The sequence below is a fragment of the Rhinatrema bivittatum genome, chromosome 1, assembly GCF_901001135.1.
Source record: "Rhinatrema bivittatum chromosome 1, aRhiBiv1.1, whole genome shotgun sequence".
In the NCBI taxonomy this organism is placed as follows: Eukaryota; Metazoa; Chordata; class Amphibia; order Gymnophiona; family Rhinatrematidae; genus Rhinatrema; species Rhinatrema bivittatum.
Window position 1 is genome coordinate 57,189,175 of NC_042615.1, and position 20,162 is coordinate 57,209,336.

At 46.9% G+C, this 20,162-nt stretch overlaps 1 protein-coding gene across 3 annotated transcripts in view; it reads right to left on the bottom strand.

Moving 5' to 3' along the window:
• GATB (glutamyl-tRNA amidotransferase subunit B) overlaps positions 1-18,573 on the bottom strand; it is a 181,786-nt gene extending 163,213 nt beyond the window's left edge. For 2 of the 3 annotated variants that reach the window (XM_029607101.1, XM_029606930.1), the window contains exon 1: positions 18,358-18,573. In XM_029607101.1, coding sequence (XP_029462961.1) covers positions 18,358-18,509 — 152 coding nt within the window. In that variant the 5' untranslated portion in view covers positions 18,510-18,573. Of the gene's footprint in view, positions 1-18,081; positions 18,155-18,357 lie in introns of those variants that run through there. The other variant, XM_029607015.1, reaches the window with a different exon arrangement.
• Between the last annotated feature and the right edge of the window lie 1,589 nt (positions 18,574-20,162).

Genomic DNA, 20,162 nt, shown 5'->3' on the forward strand with positions numbered 1-20,162 from the left:
GGAGGTTTGCTTCCACCCACGCCATCAGGGGGTCTATTTCTAGGGACACCTGTTGGCTCCTGGTTCCCCCCTGCCGGTTGATGTAGGCCACTGTCGTGGTGTTGTCCGACATTACTCTGACCGCTTTGTTTCGGAGTCTGTGGGCGAACCGCAGACAGGCTAGCCTGACTGCCCGCGCTTCTAGGCGGTTGATGTTCCATCCCGCCTCTTCTGCGTTCCACTGCCCTTGGGTGGTTAACTCCTCGCATTGTGCTCCCCATCCTCGTAGACTGGCATCTGTGGTGAGTAGGGTCCATGGTTGGGGAGGATAGTCTTGATCCGCAGCTCATGTGGCTGGCCTGCAGCCACCACCGTAGTTGGGTCCGAACTCTGCCCGGGAGTAATAGACGTACGGTGTAGTTCTGGGACCATGGGCTCCACCGTGATAGGAGGGAGTGCTGTAGGGGCCTCATGTGGCCTCCCGCCCATGGCACAACTTCCAGGGTGGATGCCATCAGCCCGAGGACTTGCAGGTAATCCCATACTGTGGGACGAGGATCGTTCAAGCAAGGTTTGCAGCCGGTTCCACAATTTTGATCTCCTTGTGGGGGTCAGGCTGACCTTGTCCTCTTTGGTGTCAAATCGGACTCCGAGGTATTCCAGCGACTGTGAGGGCTGTAGGGAGCTTTTGTTTGTGTTGACCACCCATCCTAGGCTCTCCAGTAGGGTTATGACTCTACTGGTTGCTTGGCGGCTTTCCTCCGGTGACTTTGCCCTCATCAGCCAGTCGGCCAGGTAAGGGTGAATGAGGATTCCTTCCTTCCTCAGTGTTGCCGCCACCACTACTATTACCTTGGTGAACGTCCGGGGTGCTGTGGCTAACCCGAAGGGTAGTGCCCAGAACTGGTAATGACGGTTCAGGACTCTGAAGCGTAGGTAACGCTGCTGTTCCTGATGAATTGGGATGTGTAGGTAGGCCTCCGAAAGATCCAGGGATGTAAGAAACTCCCGGTTGTATCGCCCTTATTATGGATCGTAGGGTTTCCATGCGGAAGCGGGGAATCCTCAGGTGGCGGTTGACCGATTTGAGGTCCAGGATGGGCCTGAATGTTCCCTCTTTCTTGGGGACGATAAAATAAATGGAATAATGCCCAGTATTTATTTCTCGTGGAGGCACTGGGGTTATGGCCTCGAGGGCCAGTAGCCTGGACAGTGTAGCTTCCACTGCTGCCCTCTTGGAAAGGCCGTGGCAGGGGGACTCCACGAACTTGTCCGGAGGGATTCGTAGAAAATCCAGGTAGTACCCCTCCCGAATGATGGCTAGGACCCACTTGTCCGAAGTTATCTCGACCCATCTGCGGTAGAATAGGGCTAGTCTGCCTCCTATGGCTTCTTCCCTTGGATGGGTCGGCTGAATCTCATTGTGGGGTGCGGCTGGGGCTGCACCCGAGCTGGTTCCTCTCTTGTTGTGCTTGGTCCGAAAGGACTGGCTCCTGCCCGTAGGGCGGGGAGCTTGATAGTTGCTCCTGCAAGGATTGAAGCACTGTGAACTTCTGCCCCTGGAGGACCTGGGGAAGGGTCACTGGTTTCTCTTCGTCTTATCCTCCGGTAGGCACGGCAATGGGGACTCGCCCCCTTTGTCGGCCAGTTTCTCTAGTTCGCTGCTGAACAGGAGGGATCCTTTGAAGGGCATCCTCGTGAGGCGCGTTTGGAAGATGCATCGGCCAACCAGCTTCGGAGCCAGAGTTGCCTCCTGGCCGCCATCGCAGAGGACACTCCTCTGGCCGCAGAGCGCACTAGGTTGGAGGCAGCGTCCGCGAGGAATGATACTGCAGGTTCCATGTCTTCTCCCGGGGTGTTGTTCCTGGTTTGTGATAGGCAGGCACGTGTCACCACGGTGCAGCAGGCCGCAATTTGTAGAGACATAGTGGCTACGTCAAATGACTGTTTGAGGATGGACTCCAGCCGCCGTTCATGTGCATCCTTGAGCGCAGCTCCTCCCTCCACCGGGATGGTAGTGCACTTGGATACCACGCAGACCATGGCATCAACTCTTGGGCATGCAAGAAGATCTTTGGTTGCTGGGTCCAGGGGGTACAGGGCTGCCAAGGCTCGTCCCCCCTTGAATGTGGACTCCGGGGCATTCCATTCCAGGTCAATCAGCTGCTGTGCTGTTTGTAACAGAGGGAAATGGTGAGAAGTCTGTCGAAGACCCTCCAGCAGGAGGTTCGGTTTAGGTTCCCCCGAAGTCCCTGGGCCCGGGATAGCAAGCTCCGTCAGGCATTGGTTGACCAGGTCCGGGAGCTCTTCCTTTGTGAAGAAGCGCCTCATGGTTCGGTGAGGCTCTGTCCCCGGGGGGAGCTCCCCCTCTTCTAAGAGTTCGGCTTCCTCCTCAGAGATGTCAGAGTCCCCATAGTTGGGGCTTCTGGGTAATGGAAGCCTGTGCCTAGGTCTTGAAGGGCCTGGGGCATGAGGGTCCTCCTGTGGAGCATGTGGCTGGTTAGCCTGAGGTTCAGTTTGCATTTGAACAAAGGCGTGAATCCCCTTGAAAAACTCCACCCATGAGATCGACGCTGGGTCAAAGTTGAGGGGCATTGGTTCCTTGGGGGTCCCCATCTGTGGGGAGGTCCCCCTGGCTAGGTCCGGGGTACCCCCTGAGGTGCTAGAACTCGGCCCTGGGTGGGACTGGCCCTGGACTGGGTCTCCCAAGGCCTCTTTGCACTGCGTGTACAGGGCGTCTGCCTCCTCGCTTTGTGCGGCTCTGATGTGGCATGCTGGGCAGCGGCCTTGAGCCTTTATCCCTGTTTCTGGAGGTGCCATGGCTGTTGGCGCGTAAACTCTTATGCGCTCCGGTGCGCTTAAGATGAGTGTGTAGTTGTGCGCGACGCTGTGCGTTCAGCCGTAGATATGCGCCCAGCTCTGTGCACGCAACTTATGCACGCAAGGTTTTACGTGCATGCATGTAAGTTTATGTGCACAAGTGCTTTGTGCGCCTAGCTCGAATTGTGCGCTCTCGAACGGTGAACGGCGCGGCGAATAGGGCCAAGATGGTGACGGCGAGCACGCGGGCAATATGGCGACCCCCTCAGAGGGTCTCCACGTGGGTAGACCCTCGGAAATAGCTGGGGCCTGGCCCTGCTAGGGCGGATCAATCCAGTGGCACTGGTCCCGGCCGGTGACCTGTGCTCCTCCTCGATCCTCGGAGACCAGATTCAAGCAGAAGATTTCTACCTTACCTTGTCTTCGGCGCTTCCCGGTTTCGTCCCGGGCGGTCTCCGGCTGCGGGGGGAGAGGGCAAATACCTTCACCGCCACGCTCGAGGGTGCACCCGCTGCCTCTCAGCCGCGCCCGAGAATCGGGGGCTACGTCCTCGCCGCCGGACTGAGGCTTACCTCCGAGGGACCATGGAAATCACCTCAGGAATCTCAACTGGGGGAGGGACCCGAAGGTATCACCGCAGGAGAGCGGGGCTCATCTTCAGGTAGGTTTCTTCTTTAAATTTGGATTTTCTTCTTTGAATTTGGTTCTAACGCTGTGAAAGCGTGCGATAGTTCCTAACTGCTATGGAGACGGAAAATACTGGAGAGCTGCACTTCCTGCAGGGGTATATGTACTAGGGGCTGACATCAGATTGAAATCTGATCCGTCTCCAACTGCTAACAGGAGTACACTATACCCATTGGTCCCGAGTCCATCTGCTACACGCCAGGAAAGATGAGACTTAAAGACCTAAACATGTCTAGCCTAGAGGAAGAGAGAGCTGGGGGAGGAGGGGGGGATATGATACAGACTTACATAAAGGTTTTAAAAAGGCACAAGAAAAACCTTTTCCAGTGGAAAAGAAGATGGGGGATAGACTCAAATATCTTTTCACAGACGAGCTGGTGGGTGGAATGCAAAGCAGCGTGGGATAAACAGAGCCCGAGTGGCAACGGGAATGATAGGAATCACTGAGGTAACCTGGGGTCATTTTTTTTTGCATGGAGTTAAGCTGCATGGAGCAGCAGCTACAAGATCTAGGCATCATAGCGGATAATACTTTAAAATAGTCGGCTCAGTGTGCTGCAGCAGTCAAAAAAGCAAACAGAATGTTAGGAACTATTAGGAAGGGAATGGTTAATAAAACGGAAAATGTTATAATGCCTCTATATCGCGCCATGGTGAGACTGCATCTTGAATACCGTGTGCAATTCTAGTCGCTGCATCTCAAAAAAGATATAGTTGGACTGGAGAAAGTACAGAGAAAGGCGACCAAAATGATAAAGGGGATGGAACAGCTCCCCTATGAGGAAATGCTGAAGTGATAAATTGCAGGAAGACCTTGTGAGACTGGAAAATTGGGCATCCAAATGGCAGATGAAATTTAATGTGGATAAGTGCAAGGTGATGCATATAGGGAAAAATAACCCATGCTATAATTACACAATGTTGGGTTCCATATTAGGTGCTACAACCCAAGAAAGAGATCTAAGCGTCATAGTGGATAACACATTGAAATCATCGGTTCAGTGTGCTGCGGCAGTCAAAAAAGCAAACAGAATGTTGGGAATTATTAGAAAGGGAATGGTGAATAAAACGGAAAATGTCATAATGCCTCTGTATCGCTCCATGGTAAGACCGCACCTTGAATACTGTGTACAACTCTGGTCACCGCATCTCAAAAAAGATATAATTGCGATGGAGAAGGTACAGAGAAGGGCTACCAAAATGATAAGGGGAATGGAACAACTCCCCTATGAGGAAAGACTAAAGAGGTTAGGACTTTTCAGCTTGGAGAAGAGACGACTGAGGGGGGATATGATAGAGGTGTTTAAAATCATGAGAGGTCTAGAACGGGTAGATGTGAATCGGTTATTTACTCTTTCGGATAGTAGAAAGACTAGGGGGCACTCCATGAAGTTAGCAAGTAGCACATTTAAGACTAATCGGAGAAAATCTTTTTCACTCAACACACAATAAAACTCTGGAATTTGTTGCCAGAGGATGTGGTTAGTGCAGTTAGTGTAGCTGGGTTTAAAAAAGGTTTTGATAAGTTCTTGGAGGAGAAGTCCATTAACGGCTATTATTATTTACTTATTTATTTTGAATTCTTATATACCGACATTCCTGTAAAAAATACAGATCATACCGGTTTACAGTGGAACATAACTGCTGCCGAGGGGCATTACATTGAACCTTAAACAATTACATGGAACCTTAAACAATTAGAGCAATCGTACATTTGAAACGTTAGAGATAACATTAAATATTAGAGCATTAAACATTGATTATTAGAATGTAAGAACAAACGAAACGTATGGAGAAACTCTGGAACAATGGAGAAACGTATGGAGAACAATGGAGAACAATGGAGAAACGTATGGAGAAACTCTGGAACAATTGCAAACCATAAGAAACTTAATGCGGATTAACTGAGAGATTTCAATCCAGAATAAAAGTATATAAAAACAATAGACGTGATGCTAGGGTTCTAAGGGGAGATAGTAATCAAGTTTACTAAGGGAATAGCCACTGCTATTAATTGCATCAGTAGCATGGGATCTTCTTAGTGTTTGGGTACTTGCCAGGTTCTTGTGGCCTGGTTTTGGCCTCTGTTTGGAAACAGGATGCTGGGCTTGATGGACCCTTTGTCTGACCCAGTCTGGCAATTTCTTATGTTCTTAACCCTAAAAGGGCGGCGAGGGGGGTAACCTGCATGGAGAGGCAGTTACAATCCTAAAAAGAAGGGGAGGGTATAACCTGCACAGAGGAGCAGCTACAACCCTAAGCACCTAGTTGCTGGGCAGACTGGACGGGCCTTTTAGGTCTTAACCTGCCACCATTTACGATGTTACTACTACAGACAGCCCTGTTTGTCTCTGAGCAATTTTTTATAGCAAAACTCATAGAAATGTTTTAAATCTTTTTCTTAGTCAATCATCTAGAGCTCAGGACCTCTCAATAAAAGCGGTGATTCATTGAAATGGGATAAGGAATATAAGAGGAAATGAATGACAGAGTAGCACAGATTATTACACAGATACTGCGCTGCTGCAAGGTGGAAGTCAGACTCTGATAACACGTTACGGCAGGGATATATTTCACTAAAGAGAGATCTTAAAGCATCTTAGTATGAAAAAGCCACAAAAAGATTACATTGAGATTCTCTTCTTATAAAGAGATGCTAAATGAAAAAAAAAAAAAAGTAAAACACGATCAAAGCAATTTTGGGAAAGCATAACATATCAAGTATTGACATTCAATGTTGTAAATGATTAAAATATCATAGATTATGATCGCCAAATTATCCATAATCCGCCACATGCAGGAGACAGCAATAGCACATAATGAGTGGGAGCTGGGAAAAACATTGGGGCCGAGTGCACTGTATAACCCGCCTCCACAACGCGCAGTGAAACTAATAGCGCTCATCACATGCAAATGCATGTGAATGAGGCTATTAGCTATTCGCTCCCAATGCAAAAAAAAAAGTGCGTTCTAAGACGCACATTTTTGCGATCAGAAATTAACGCCTGCCCGGAGCAGGCGTTAATTGCTGAGCACTCCTAAAACTAGTACAGAAAAGCAGAAAAAACTGCTTCTCTGTACAGCCTCCTAGTTAATATCGTTGCGATAATTGATTTCAATATGCCGGCCGTTGACCAGGACATCCCAGCTGTGGTGCTAACTAGAAGCAGGGAGGTCCGGGACTGAATGCAGAAAGAACCGATGCAGCAACTGGTAACAGAACCGATATGTGAGGAGGCGATACTGGACCTGGTGCTTACATATGAGGAGAGTGTTTTCTGACGTCGCGGTGGGGGTTCACCTAAGATCCAGTGATTATCTGGATGGTGTGGCTCAGCATTAGAGCGGAGGCAGAGAGACAGAGGTGCTCCATTGACAGGCAAGGGTCCTGGGACTTCAGCAAACCTGACTTTGTTAAAATGGGGGTTCACCTAAGATCCAGTGATTATCTGGATGGTGTGGCTCAGCATTAGAGCGGAGGCAGAGAGACAGAGGTGCTCCATTGACAGGCAAGGGTCCTGGGACTTCAGCAAACCTGATTTTGTTAAAATGGGGAGAGTACCTGAAGGAGTCATTAACTGGATGGGATAAGCTAGGGGAGGAGTCTGGAGATGACTGGCTGATGAGGGGAGGGTGTATGCAGTGTGAGCTCCCCGAAGAGCTAGCAAAAACTAAAAGTAGACAACGCAATGGGGCCAGATGGGTTACAAATGAGGGGATAGATACTTTGGCAGCTCCTCTGCTGACCTTGTCAACGGGTCTTTAGAGTCGGGAGTGATTCCAAAAGACTGGAGACAGGCAGATGTAGTTCCTCTCTACAAAAATGAGAGTAATCAGGCCGATTAGTCTGACCTCGGAGAAGAGTAAACAGACAGTAGTGCGGTTTAATGGATTACAGAATGTGAAGCGGCATGGTTTAACCAGAATTAAATCTCGTCAGACAAATCTCAGTTCCTTTGACTGATTGACCAGAGAGTTAAACTGGGAGACAGCGCTAGATGTAGCTTACTTGGACTTCAGCAAGGCTTTTGACATGGTTCCACACAGGCGAATGAAACAAACTGAGCATGCTAAATATGGGCCCTGAAGTGACTGACTGGGTTAGAAACTGGTTGAGGCAACAAAGGTTAATGGTTAATGGAGTTCACACTGGAGAAATGGGGGATTGCCATTGGCAATGCTGTGGAGGACTATCGGGAAAGGTTTGCCTTTTTTGCAACTGATACTAAAATCTGCTGCAGCATGGAGAACCTGGAAGGTGTGGAAGGATTTAGTGAAGATGAAAGAATGGTCTAGAGCAGTGGTTCTCAACCTTTTTTTGGCCGGGACACACCTGACAGATGGTTCTCACATGCGTGACACACTGAACATGTGACCATCACGGGGCTAAATGTAAACATGCACTCTGCATCCACAGGAATCCCCTCAACCCCCAGCAATGAGTGCAGAGCAGATCCAGGGCATTACCCTGTACAACTCGCCATACAGAAAAGATATTCCGGTTCTGATGACATCTCAGTAAAAGCAAAACAAACTCCCTTTACTACCAGGCACAATAGCCTTCCTTATGAAAAGACAGTAATTTACCACTAATGCATATCCTATTGAGAAAACACATCAAATAAGATTGATACAATTGCCTACATACTAGTAAAATACCTCACCTCGGCTACACACACAGAACCTACCATCACCAAGTACAGAAAGACCACACATTATAAATATGGAGACAGAAACTGGAATGGAAAACCAAAAAAAGCCATTCTGCATACAGTGCGAACCTGGAGAAATGGAAAGAGAAATATAGCACCTAATACAGTCCCAGGATCTGCAATAATGCACAGAAACTCATCTGCACAAAGTTACACCTGCATTATGGAACACATAATAACCCTATCTATGAAAAGGCAACACTACAAATATCGGGTCCTAAACACTTATACACCTCCCATTAGGAAAACAGATACAAGCCAAGCTACTATAGATCCCCACACAGAAATAATTGTAAAACTACATTAATAAATGTTTCAAAACAGCTGATGAACAGAATAACGTCAAACAATTAAAACTCATAAAAATGATTAAAAATTGTCCAAATATCAATAAAATATTTCAAAACAGCAGACACACCACATAATACTCAATAATTAAAATGGCAGTCAATCAAGAAAGATAAACTTAAAAAGCCACCTTTACTTACCCTCTCCAGCAACTCTCCTACTCCTTTCCCTTGAAAGCACATACCAGGAGCAGCAGCGGCTGCTGAAGCTCTGTCCTCACAGTCCTCTTCTTTAGGGCCCACAAGTCACAAACACACAGAGACACACACACACACACCAACTAAACCCTACGACCACTCTCGGTCTCACACACAGACAAGTCACCTCCCAGCCTAGTCTTATCTCTCTCTCTCTCTCACACACACCCCAGTCACCTCCCTAACCAGTCTCTGTCTCACACACACCCCAGTCACCTCCCTAACAAGTCTCTCTCTCTCACACACAACCCAGTCACTTCCCTAACCAGTCTCTCTCTCACACACACCCGTCACCTCCCTGCCCAGTTGCTTTCTCATGCACAACCCATTCACCTCCCTGCCCAGTCTGTCTCTCACACACACCCCAGTCACCTCCCTGCCCAGTCTCTGTCTCTCACACACACCCCAGTCACCTCCCTGCCCAGTCACTGTCTCTCACACACACCCCAGTCACCTCCCTGCCCAGTCTCTGTCTCTCACACACACCCGTCACCTCCCTGCCCAGTCTCTGTCTCTCACACACACCCCAGTCACCTCCCTGCCCAGTCTCTGTCTCTCACACACACCCATCACCTCCCTGCCCAGTCTCGGTCTCTCACACACACCCCAGTCACCTCCCTGCCCAGACTCTGTCTCTCACACACACCCCAGTCACCTCCCTGCCCAGACGCTGTCTCTCACACACACCCCAGTCACCTCCCTGCCCAGTCTCTGTCTCTCACACACACCCCAGTCACCTCCCTGCCCAGTCTCTGTCTCTCACACTCATCCCAGTCACCTCCCTGCCCAGTCTCTGTCTCTCACACTCACCCCAGTCACCTCCATGCCCAGTCTCTGTCTCTCACACTCACCCCAGTCACCTCCATGCCCAGTCTCTATCTCACACATACTTTGCTTAGAGCCCCAATGCTGAGTTCCCCTTTAATTTCGCAGTGGCAGATTTCCCAGTGCTGCCGCTGCCTTCTCAGCCGCACTGAAGCAGCAAACATTTATTTTATAAAAATATGCCACAGCACTCAAGCCTTTCTTCTGGCTGTCGGGATATCCCTAGGCTCCCACGGCCCCCCATCTGCCTGCTTTTACGACCGCTGGGAGCTCCAATTATCCCATCTGAAATCAGCATGGCTGACTGCCACTTTTACTTTAAACGCGGTTCTGCCGCGCTCACTGTTGCATGGTGTGGGGGGGGGGGGGGGGGGAGAGAATCCCCAGAGCAACCGGCTTCTTCATGCTTGTGACTCACTGCCGCTTTAGGGAATCCCTACTCTATTGCGGTTCCTGGGGCAGCTGGCCTCTTTTCTTTGTGGCTCACCGCTGTGTTTAATTTCAGCACTTCCAGCCTGTGGCGGCCACAGGGTCGTGCTTCTTCGCCGCCACAGGCCTAGACACTACCACTCCTCACAGCCCCCCTCAAACCACCCCACCGCCAGGCTATGAGATGCCCCCCCTTCTTCCTGCCCCACCGGCCAATCAGAGGCTTCCTTCTCCCACTGGCAGGAAGAAAGGAGATTTCCGATTGGCCTGCAGGGGCAGGAAGAACGGAGGAGGCTTCCAATTGGCCCGCAGGGGCAGGAAGAACAGAGGAGGCTTCCAATTGGCCCACGGGGGCAGGAAGAACGGAGGAGGCTTCCTATTGGCCCACGGGGGCAGGAAGAACGGAGGAGGCTTCCTATTGGCCCACGGGGGCAGGAAGAACGGAGGAGGCTTCCTATTGGCCCACGGGGGCAGGAAGAAGGGAGGAGGTTTCCCATTGGCCCGCGGAAGCAGGAAAAATGTAAAGGGAAGTATAACTGGGGCAGTGGGACACCGGGAGCTGCAACACACCGGCTGAGAAGCGCTGGTCTAGAGCAAGGGTGGGCAAACCCTTTTTTTGGCTGTTATTTTAACTGGGGCAATATTAATAACTTTTGTCTGTAAAAAAGGCCCAGGTAAGGTCCCCCCTTGGAGCTCTCTATCACTCACACCGGGTCTCTTCCATTCTTCAGCTGCTGGTGGGATGGGCTCTGCCAGCAGTCCTGAGGGCCTCTACCACTCTTTGGCCTATACCAGAGCCATCCTAGATTTGCCTGATGAATGCAATGTCAGGCAGGCAGTTTGAGGACAGCATTGGCAGGCCATAAATATGAAAGTTAAGTATACAGGCAGGCAAACTACAAAAAAAACAAAAAACAGTGATGGACCAGTTCCCGCCCCTGGCCATAGTTTGCCCACCCCTGGTCTAGAGCCTGGCAGCTAATGTTTAATACTAAAAAAAATGTAGGATCATGCATCTGGGTTGCAAAACCCCAAGGGAGCAATACAGTATAGAAGGCGAAGTTCTTCTGTGCATCACAGCGTGATCTCAATGAGGCCAAACCGGTAGATAAGGCAACGACAAAAGCAAGAAGGATGCTTGGGTGCACAGGGAGAGGAATAGCCAGTACAAAAAAAAATGGTAATATTACCTCTGTATAAATCTTTGGTGATACCTCCTTTGGAGTGCCGTGCGCAATTCTGGAGATCGCACCTTCCAAAAGGATAAATATTCAAATAGAGTTGGTCCAGAGGACTGCTACTAACAGGGTCAAGAGCATTCATCATAAAGCATATGGGGGCAGGCTTAATAGATCTAAATAAGTATACCCAGAAGGAAAGGAGAGACAAGAAATACATTTATATACCCCAAGGAATACATGCACAGGAGGTAAACCTCTTTCAACAGAAAAGAGGCTCTGGAATGAGGCCATGGGATGAGGCATAATCTAAGGCAGTGTTACTCAACCAGTGTGTCACCAAAAATTTGACATAGCAAGCCTATACTTTCTATAACAGCCACGTGTGCTTGCTGCTCGAGGAGAGTGCAGAGTAAGGGGCTGGTACTTAAATTCTTCATCACTGCTCCCTGTTGCTGCTTTTCCCTAACCCCTGGCAATCACTGCCACCACCAGTCTAAGCCAGAAATGTTGCAGGCATGCTGTATCCTGCCCCGCCATCCCGCCTCCCCTCCCCCCCCCCCCTCCCCTCCTGCTTCTTGGAGTTTCAGGTTTTCTCTGTGTGCTTGTTTATAATTTATGGTCTTTTATTCTGTATTAGATAAGAGTCAGTCTGCATTCTGCGTGCTTGACAGAGGTGAGGGATTCTGCTAACCAGGATGAGGATTCTGTGTAGGGATCCAGAGCAGTTTGGCTTTCTTAAGTTTTCCAATAGTAAGTGTACTGTGCTCTGTTTTTGCAGTCTTGCTTTTTCATAAGTAAGGTTGTTGCTGTTCAAGTCCTGGGTGTTAGTACGATAATAGTATGGCTGCTATGCTATATAATTTCTGAATGGCTTTTTAGCAGGGTCATGTTATTTCACAAAGTGGCAGGTAGGGAAGGGATTTTGAAGTACTATATTACTGGGGGGATATCAGAATTTGAATATATTTTTTTCTATGGTGAGTTGAAAGGGGAAATTTCCTAACTCTGCTCTGTATAAACTCCAGAAGAGGTCAGAACTTTTTGAGGTTGACAGTGAAATGCATGAGAGTTTGGCTGTATTGAAAAACTGTGCATATCAGTCCCAGATTTCTCACTGATGCAGTCAGCAAAGGTTTAAATTTTTGTGAAAAATATACCGTTTAATATTTTATAAGAAGTTATTGAAATTAAAGAATTATCTTTCTCCTGCATCATTTTCAACAATAAAATATCTAGGATTTTTTTTTTTTTTTTTGCATAGCTGTTAAATGAGTGTGCAATGTGTCACGCACATGAGCATCATCTGACAGGTGTGTCATGATGGAAAAAAGGTTGAGAACCACTGATCTAAGGAAATACTTCTTTACAGAAGGATGATGGTTGCATGCAACAGCCTCCCAGTCAAGGTAGTGGTGGAGACAAGGGCTGTATCAGAATTCAAGAAAACATTTAAAAAATGTATATCACGCCTATCACCAGTTCTAGGTAGGATATAAATGGGACAAGCAGAGGGATGGACTGCAGGAAAATATCAGCCTGGGGGATTTTTTTCAAAATTGGCCCACAGGTATCTATCTGACTCCCATGTGTGTTTTCCTTGCAGCATATGTTTCAACAGTTCCCAAAAGCACACCAAACTAACCCTTCATAGGAACATCAATATGCCATGGAACCTGGCCGAATTAAGCCAAAATATCTCCAACATAAATCTCACGTTTTTCCTAAAAAACTTAGAACGCACCCTAGACCAGGGGTGAGCAAACAGCTGTGTGCCCTCTTCCAGCCATGCAATCGATTGCCTTCCGCCCTCAAGTCTGGTTACATCTCTCATAATTATACCTTGGATTCCTGGTCTGCTATTAAAATCTCTTGCCAACCAATCAGCTCTCGAACCAGTTGCTAAGTAATAGGACAACCACATTGCCAGTCAGTGTCAGATACACACACAGTCTGTCAGACACAAAAACCCACACACTCTTTCAGATCCTCACTGTGCGTCACCCACAGAGTCTTGCTGTCAGTATATGGGTGTGTCATAGAGAAATTATGTATATGGGTGCCTTTCTATGACAGAGAGAAACACACACACACACACTCTCTCTCTCTGACACACACATACACTGAGAGCAAGAGTGTGTGTGAGACACCCATCACTGTGCTGCTGCTCATATGCTCACGCAGTGAGTGCCCCCGCTCTAGTAATGTCACTTCATTATCTAAACATTTTTTGCTTGCTGCCAGCCCTTTCCCAGCCTGCAGCAGCCCTCTCCCACTCCCATCCTTCTTGATACTCCCACTCCAGGAGACTCACAGGTTCCTCAGCCAGCTGACCCTTTTCAGGAGGAAAGCCCAGCCTACAGAAGCCTCCCCAACACTGCACAGGCACTTCCTCTTGGCTCACCCCATCCCTTTTGGTGATTGTAGCTTGCCTCCACTTCTACATACCTCCCACCACCATTCCAGTGCATTCCCATGGGCTGAGTGCTACAGAGTCTGCTGCTTTTATGCTTCTCCAAGCTCTGCACTGCCTACCTAATCTAAAGGAGGGGAGGGGAGACCAGACTAATCTATGCTGTTCCTCCAGGGCTTAAAAAGAAAAATGAAACCCTGGCCAAGACTGGAGAGCCACAGGACCCAAAGCAGCAAAACTCCAGAATCCTGCTTTCCTACGTGGATCCAATACAGCCAGGGCTGGTGCAAGGGTATTAGGCGTCATAGGTAAACCTTGCAGCCTTGCACTCAGTCACAAGCACGGAGGATCTCTAAGGGACTATAAAGCTGAAAGGGAGATGTGGATGGGCCATATGATCTTTATGTGCCGTCATGTTCTATGTTTTTATATTTATATCTTATCCAGTGGCTGAACCTATACTGTTTAAACCAATTTATGCACTACAAGTAAATAATTAATTGGGGCAGTTTTAAAAGCCCTGCCATGTAAATCCAGCCAGATTTACGCGCGCAGGGGACTTGTGTGCCGGCGCGACTATGTTGCATAGGCCGCCGGCATGCGCAAAGCCCCGGGACACGTGTAAGACCCAGGGCTGTGCTTGGGGGGCGTGTTGGGTACGGCGTGGCATTCGGGGGCGTGGCCGAGGCTGGTAACATCAAGCTAGGTGGAGAGAACATTCATTCTCTCTCTCTCTCTCGTCTGAGCTCCCTGGGGCATTAAAAATGGTCCCCCAGTGGTTGAATGCAGGAAATACAACAGGTCTGGCACGTATCCTCTTCGCATAGGTATTAGTGCAAATTGCGATAAACTGTCTATTTGCATAAAACACGCCCCTTTTGCTATCGCATGCGATACTTATCACATTTTGATATGACACTTATCAAACACTTATCACATTTTGATAAACCCAGGCCTAACTACGTTAAAAAATGGAACCTTAGAAGGCATATGGACCGTTTTGGGGTCGATAGAGCAATCTATCAAGACGCTATCGCAAGTAACTTTGGATACAAGGGATCAAACTGCAACAAACAATCTTATTTCAACTTATAATAAGCAAGTAGAGGATTTGGATAAAAGATTAACCTCCACTGAAAACATTCAATGGAAACTGGTGGTGTCGGAGAAGATTATGAGTAAAAGATTAGAAGGGGTGGAGAATGCACTCAGAGCCCATAATTTGAGAGTACTTAATTTTCCAGTGGCGAGTTTGATTTCCCCCCTAGAACTCTTTAAAATGTATATGCATAAGAACATAAGAAAATGCCATACTGGGTCAGACCAAGGGTCCATCAAGCCCAGCATCCTGTTTCCAACAGTGGCCAATCCAGGCCATAAGAACCTGGCAAGTACCCAAAAACTAAGTCTATTCCATGTAACCATTGCTAATGGCAGTGGCTATTCTCTAAGTGAACTTAATAGCAGGTAATGGACTTCTCCTCCAAGAACCTATCCAATCCTTTTTTAAACACAGCTATACTAACTGCGCTAACCACATTCTCTGGCAACAAATTCCAGAGTTTAATTGTGCGTTGAGTAAAAAAGAACTTTCTCCGATTAGTTTTAAATGTGCCCCATGCTAACTTCATGGAGTGCCCCCTAGTCTTTCTACTATCCGAAAGAGTAAATAACCGATTCACATCTACCCGTTCTAGACCTCTCATGATTTTAAACACCTCTATCATATCCCCCCTCAGTCGTCTCTTCTCCAAGCTGAAAAGTCCTAACCTCTTTAGTCTTTCCTCATAGGGGAGTTGTTCCATTCCCTTTATCATTTTGGTAGCCCTTCTCTGTACCTTCTCCATCGCAATTATATCTTTTTTGAGATGCGGCGACCAGAATTGTACACAGTATTCAAGGTGCGGTCTCACCATGGAGCGATACAGAGGCATTATGACATTTTCCGTTTTATTCATCATTCCTTTTCTAATAATTCCCAACATTCTGTTTGCTTTTTTGACTGCCGCAGCACACTGCACCGACGATTTCAATGTGTTATCCACTATGACACCTAGATCTCTTTCTTGGGTTGTAGCACCTAATATGGAACCCAACATTGTGTAATTATAGCATGGGATATTTTTCCCTATATGCATCACCTGGCACTTATCCACATTAAATTTCATCTGCCATTTGGATGCCCAATTTTCCAGTCTCACAAGGTCTTCCTGCAATTTATCACAATCTGCTTGTGATTTAACTACTCTGAACAATTTTGTGTCATCTGCAAATTTGATTATCTCACTCGTATTTCTTTACAGATCATTTATAAATATATTGAACAGTAAGGGTCCCAATACAGATCCCTGAGGCACTCCACTGTCCACTCCCTTCCACTGAGAAAATTGCCCATTTAATCCTACTCTCTGTTTCCTGTCTTTTAGCCAGTTTGCAATCCACAAAAGGACATCGCCACCTATCCCATGACTTTTTACTTTTCCTAGAAGCCTCTCATGAGGAACTTTGTCAAATGCCTTCTGAAAATCCAAGTATACTATATCTACTGGTTCACCTTTATCCACATGTTTATTAACTCCTTCAAAAAAGTGAAGCAGATTTAACGATGACTGGGGTAGCAGCAGAGACTGCTACCCCAGTCATCGTTAAAGCACATTTCTTGCAACAAAAAGCCCAAGCTGAAGAACCTGAGCCAGCGGGATCTCAAAACAAAAAAATTTGGATATGACTAACTTACTGGAAACATCCCTTGGGACAGAAATAACTCAAAGAAAACCTTTGCTTATCTCCTTTGCATTTCTTTCTGGGCGCAATCATATTCTGAGGTTGTTTCTTAGAAACAGGCAGTTACTTTTCTTTGGTCGACCAATTTGGATCTACCCCGATGTAATTAAAACAACTCAAATAAGACGTAAAGAATTTCTTACGATGCATCCAGAGATCCTTCAGTTAGGGGCTAGCTATATTTTAAAATACCCGTGTAAACGTTTTGTAAGGTATTCTAATGTTCAGTATATATTTCAAAAGCCTGAGCAGCTCAGAGCCTTTTTGCGGTCACACTCCCAAGAAGCTCCTACTATAGGCTCGGTTCAAGTGAACTGAGTATAGCTGCAGCACTACTCGACGATACAGTCTTTTTTTTTTTTCTTATATTAATTATTGCCTCATATAGATGCTCTTTTTCTGCCTCCTCATAAATTCTTATAATTTTGATGTTGAGTATTGTATTGATATTGATTGTATAATTAGATCACCTATGTTGTTTTTTGATTCATTTTTTTGTACCAATATCTAATTTTCTGTGCAAGAGTTATATTCTTGGGTAAGTTTCAAAATTTGAAAATAAAGAATTAAAAAAAAAAAAAATGGCACCTTCACGATATCCTGCCCAATTCCTGTGCCCTAAGCAGCCACCTAGTCTGCCTAAATGCTTCCGCCGACCCTGTCTATCATAGCTCCCCTTAGCTGTCTCTTCACCAAGCAGAAAACTCCTATCCTCTTTAGCCTTTCTCCATAGAATTGTTCCATCACCTTTATCATTCTGGTCACCCTTGTCTGAACCTTTTCCAATTCTGCTATATCTTTTTTGAGATGTGGTGACCAGAATTGCACACAATACTCAAGATGAGGTTGCACCAAGGCACGATACAGAGGCGTTATCATATTCTGTTTTATTCTATATTCCTTTCCTAATAACCCCTAACTTTCTATTTGCTTTCTTGGCTGCTCCTGCACACTGAGCAGAAGATTTCAACGCATTTTCAATGACGACTCCTAATGTGGAACCTTGCATTATATAGCTTTAACACTTGGGAACTCTCAGGATTTCACCCTGAGCCTCAGGGAATTTGCATCAATTGCAGGGTCTCAGGGGAAACACTAGAAATCGCAGGGCCTCTCTGTATACTGCTCAGCCATGCCCTTTCCTCAGTAAACCTGCACAGAAGTGGAGCAAGCCTGGGGCTGACACTGAAAGCAGCATGTGGGGAGAAACTGGAGAGGGACTGCAATACACACAAAACTCACTCTCTAGCTGTATTTCCAGCTAAGGGTAGTGTGAGGATGGAGCTGAGATTTATAGGGAGAAGGGTGCAAAAAGATGTTTTTTGATGCTGGGGTCAGGGAAAGACTAAAGGGAAGTATGCTGGGTCATCTCAGGAGGGGGGGCAGGTGAATGATGATGATGGATGGTACAAAACAAAGTGTGGATTTGTTTGTTGATTAGTTGAGGGGTGGTGGTAGTGGAAGAGAAAAAGCTGGTACATATTCTTCCATTCCTTTCCCCTCCCCGTTAATCAACAGCAATCTCACGGTGAGCACAACTCAAATGTTCCCTGGTATGGCTACAATGCTCCCATATTTAGGATGCATGTAACCAAAAATGGTAGGGGAATTCTTGTGAACTGCGAGATCTTTCATCGGACGAACCTAAGGATACTCCAAAAATGATGGGCATATTCCCAAAACAGGATTCTTCCCCAGAAGAGACACACCTACTAAACCCGTGCGAGGCAAACAAGAAAAGCATGGCACACTCGGACTGCTTAAAGCGAGTGCTGAAGCATATGGCAGTCTGACGCTGGCTAGGGCTGAGGGAGGCGCGAGAACAGCCCCGTCCTGTGCGCTACTAACAGGCGCGCGCGGCACAACGTCATAGGCGTTTGCAGCTCAGCCCTGTGACTGCATAAGGAAGTAGGCCACTAGTTGATTAGCAGGCGCGCGCGAGCGAGCTTCGAAACAAGCAACGTGCGCTACACCGCGCGCCCTACCCTTTCGTCTGCGGGGGTAGAGCTGGGGCTGCATAATGCTCGTCCCTCGGTAGAGCGGTGGCATCGCCATATGAGCGTCCCACGACAGCCGACAGCAAGCGCTTCACCAACGCGCATCCCCGGCTGTGCTCCCTCAAGCTGAAGCCGGCCATGACTTTGGTTGGGGTTTTTTTTTTCTCCAGAATTCCACGTGACTTCCGAACGGACTCGCAATGCCCTGTGGGAAATGAAGTCTGGCATGGGCGTGAACGTTTGTTGGAAAAGCTCAAGCGAAAAACTGAAACGTCCACAAAGCCCTGGCGGTGACCCACAGCTTGCCATTTTCTTTTAGGGTCTGGGTGATGCCTTTAAGATGATATGAAGTGCCTCCTTCTAATGACATTTTTGAGTTGTATATGTCACAGAGCTTGCTAAGAGCGATATTTACAGTATAAAATATTTTAGTAACAAAATAATGCGGAATAAAGTAGTTTTAAGAATTGTATTACAGTAGTTTCAAAATGTGTTTTTTACTAGACTTCCACACGTTTTGATACCTTTTATTAGACCAAGGGAAGATTTTTCCAGTGATGATGTACATGAGATTTTTCCAGAATACATGCATCTGCAGAAAGGAGCTATAATGTTCCAAAATCATATTTGGATTATTCTTATGTTAGTCTAGTAAAATAAATCCCAATCTGCTCAAAATATGCTGGAGATATATATACAAGGACCTTCATTTGTAGTTTTTGTTTCATTTTACTATTCCCAGGAATTTAGTGTTCATTACAACAAGAACAATAATGAGAGAAAATCAGTGGAAAAATGGCTTTTTTCTGGGTAAATAGCATTTATTTTGGTGGCAGAAGGTAGAACATAAGAAATGTATATTTATATTAGATAAGGATCATAGAACAGTGGTTTACAAACTTGTTTTATGTAAAGGGCCAAATAACTCAAATTTATTGGCAGTTCTAGATGAAACATTTTATGGCATCTCCCCTTTTCTTCTCCCTTGGTTCCTCCCCCTCTTCCTTCTACTTTTCCACTCCCCACCCCTCTTTCCCACTCTCCCAGTATCTCCCCTTCACAGTATTTCTCCTCTTCCTTGAGCATCTGCCCTCTAGCCTTCCCTTCCAGGCACATCATCATTAAGTTCTGGGTAGCCTGTTTTCAGCTACCTGCAGTGTAGGTTAGTGAGTAGGGGGAGGCATCATTCTGCACAGCTCCCTCCCTTTGAGGATGTTGCAATGGCCATCCTCTTTAGAAGGATTTATAAGCAGCTCTCTCATGAGAGCTCTGGGGGGCAGTGTATTTGATTTTGGAAGTGTTAGAAGGTGTGTTGGAGCCTTTTTTGATTTGAATTTTTGTAACCTCTCTGGACTCAGGCAAACCCTGCCTGGGAGTCTGTGAGTCAGGTTGGGGATCTGCCCTGCCTATCCACTCCCTGGTGGATAGGGACTGTATCCCAGGTTAATTATGGGCTTTCTGAGAGACCTCTGGGCACAGCCTGGAGAAAAACAATGGGGTACCCTCTCCCTGAGAGTCCTAGGCTAGGGAAGATCTATCCTCCTTGAGGTACAGGGGGCAGGGGACTGGCGGTGACCCAAAGCCCAGGACCTTATGTTATTTTACCTCCTGTTTTGGGGGAAAATAATTTTGTTGAGAAGATCAGAGAGGAAGTTTTGACTGCCCCTCTTCCTACCCTATCAAAGAACACCTGGAGCTGCTTGTTCCTGAGGAAATCTTTCTCTCAGGGATTTGTCTGAGAGAGAAAAGAATGAAGATCATCTAATTGCCAGTAAGAACTCTTAAGAGCATTG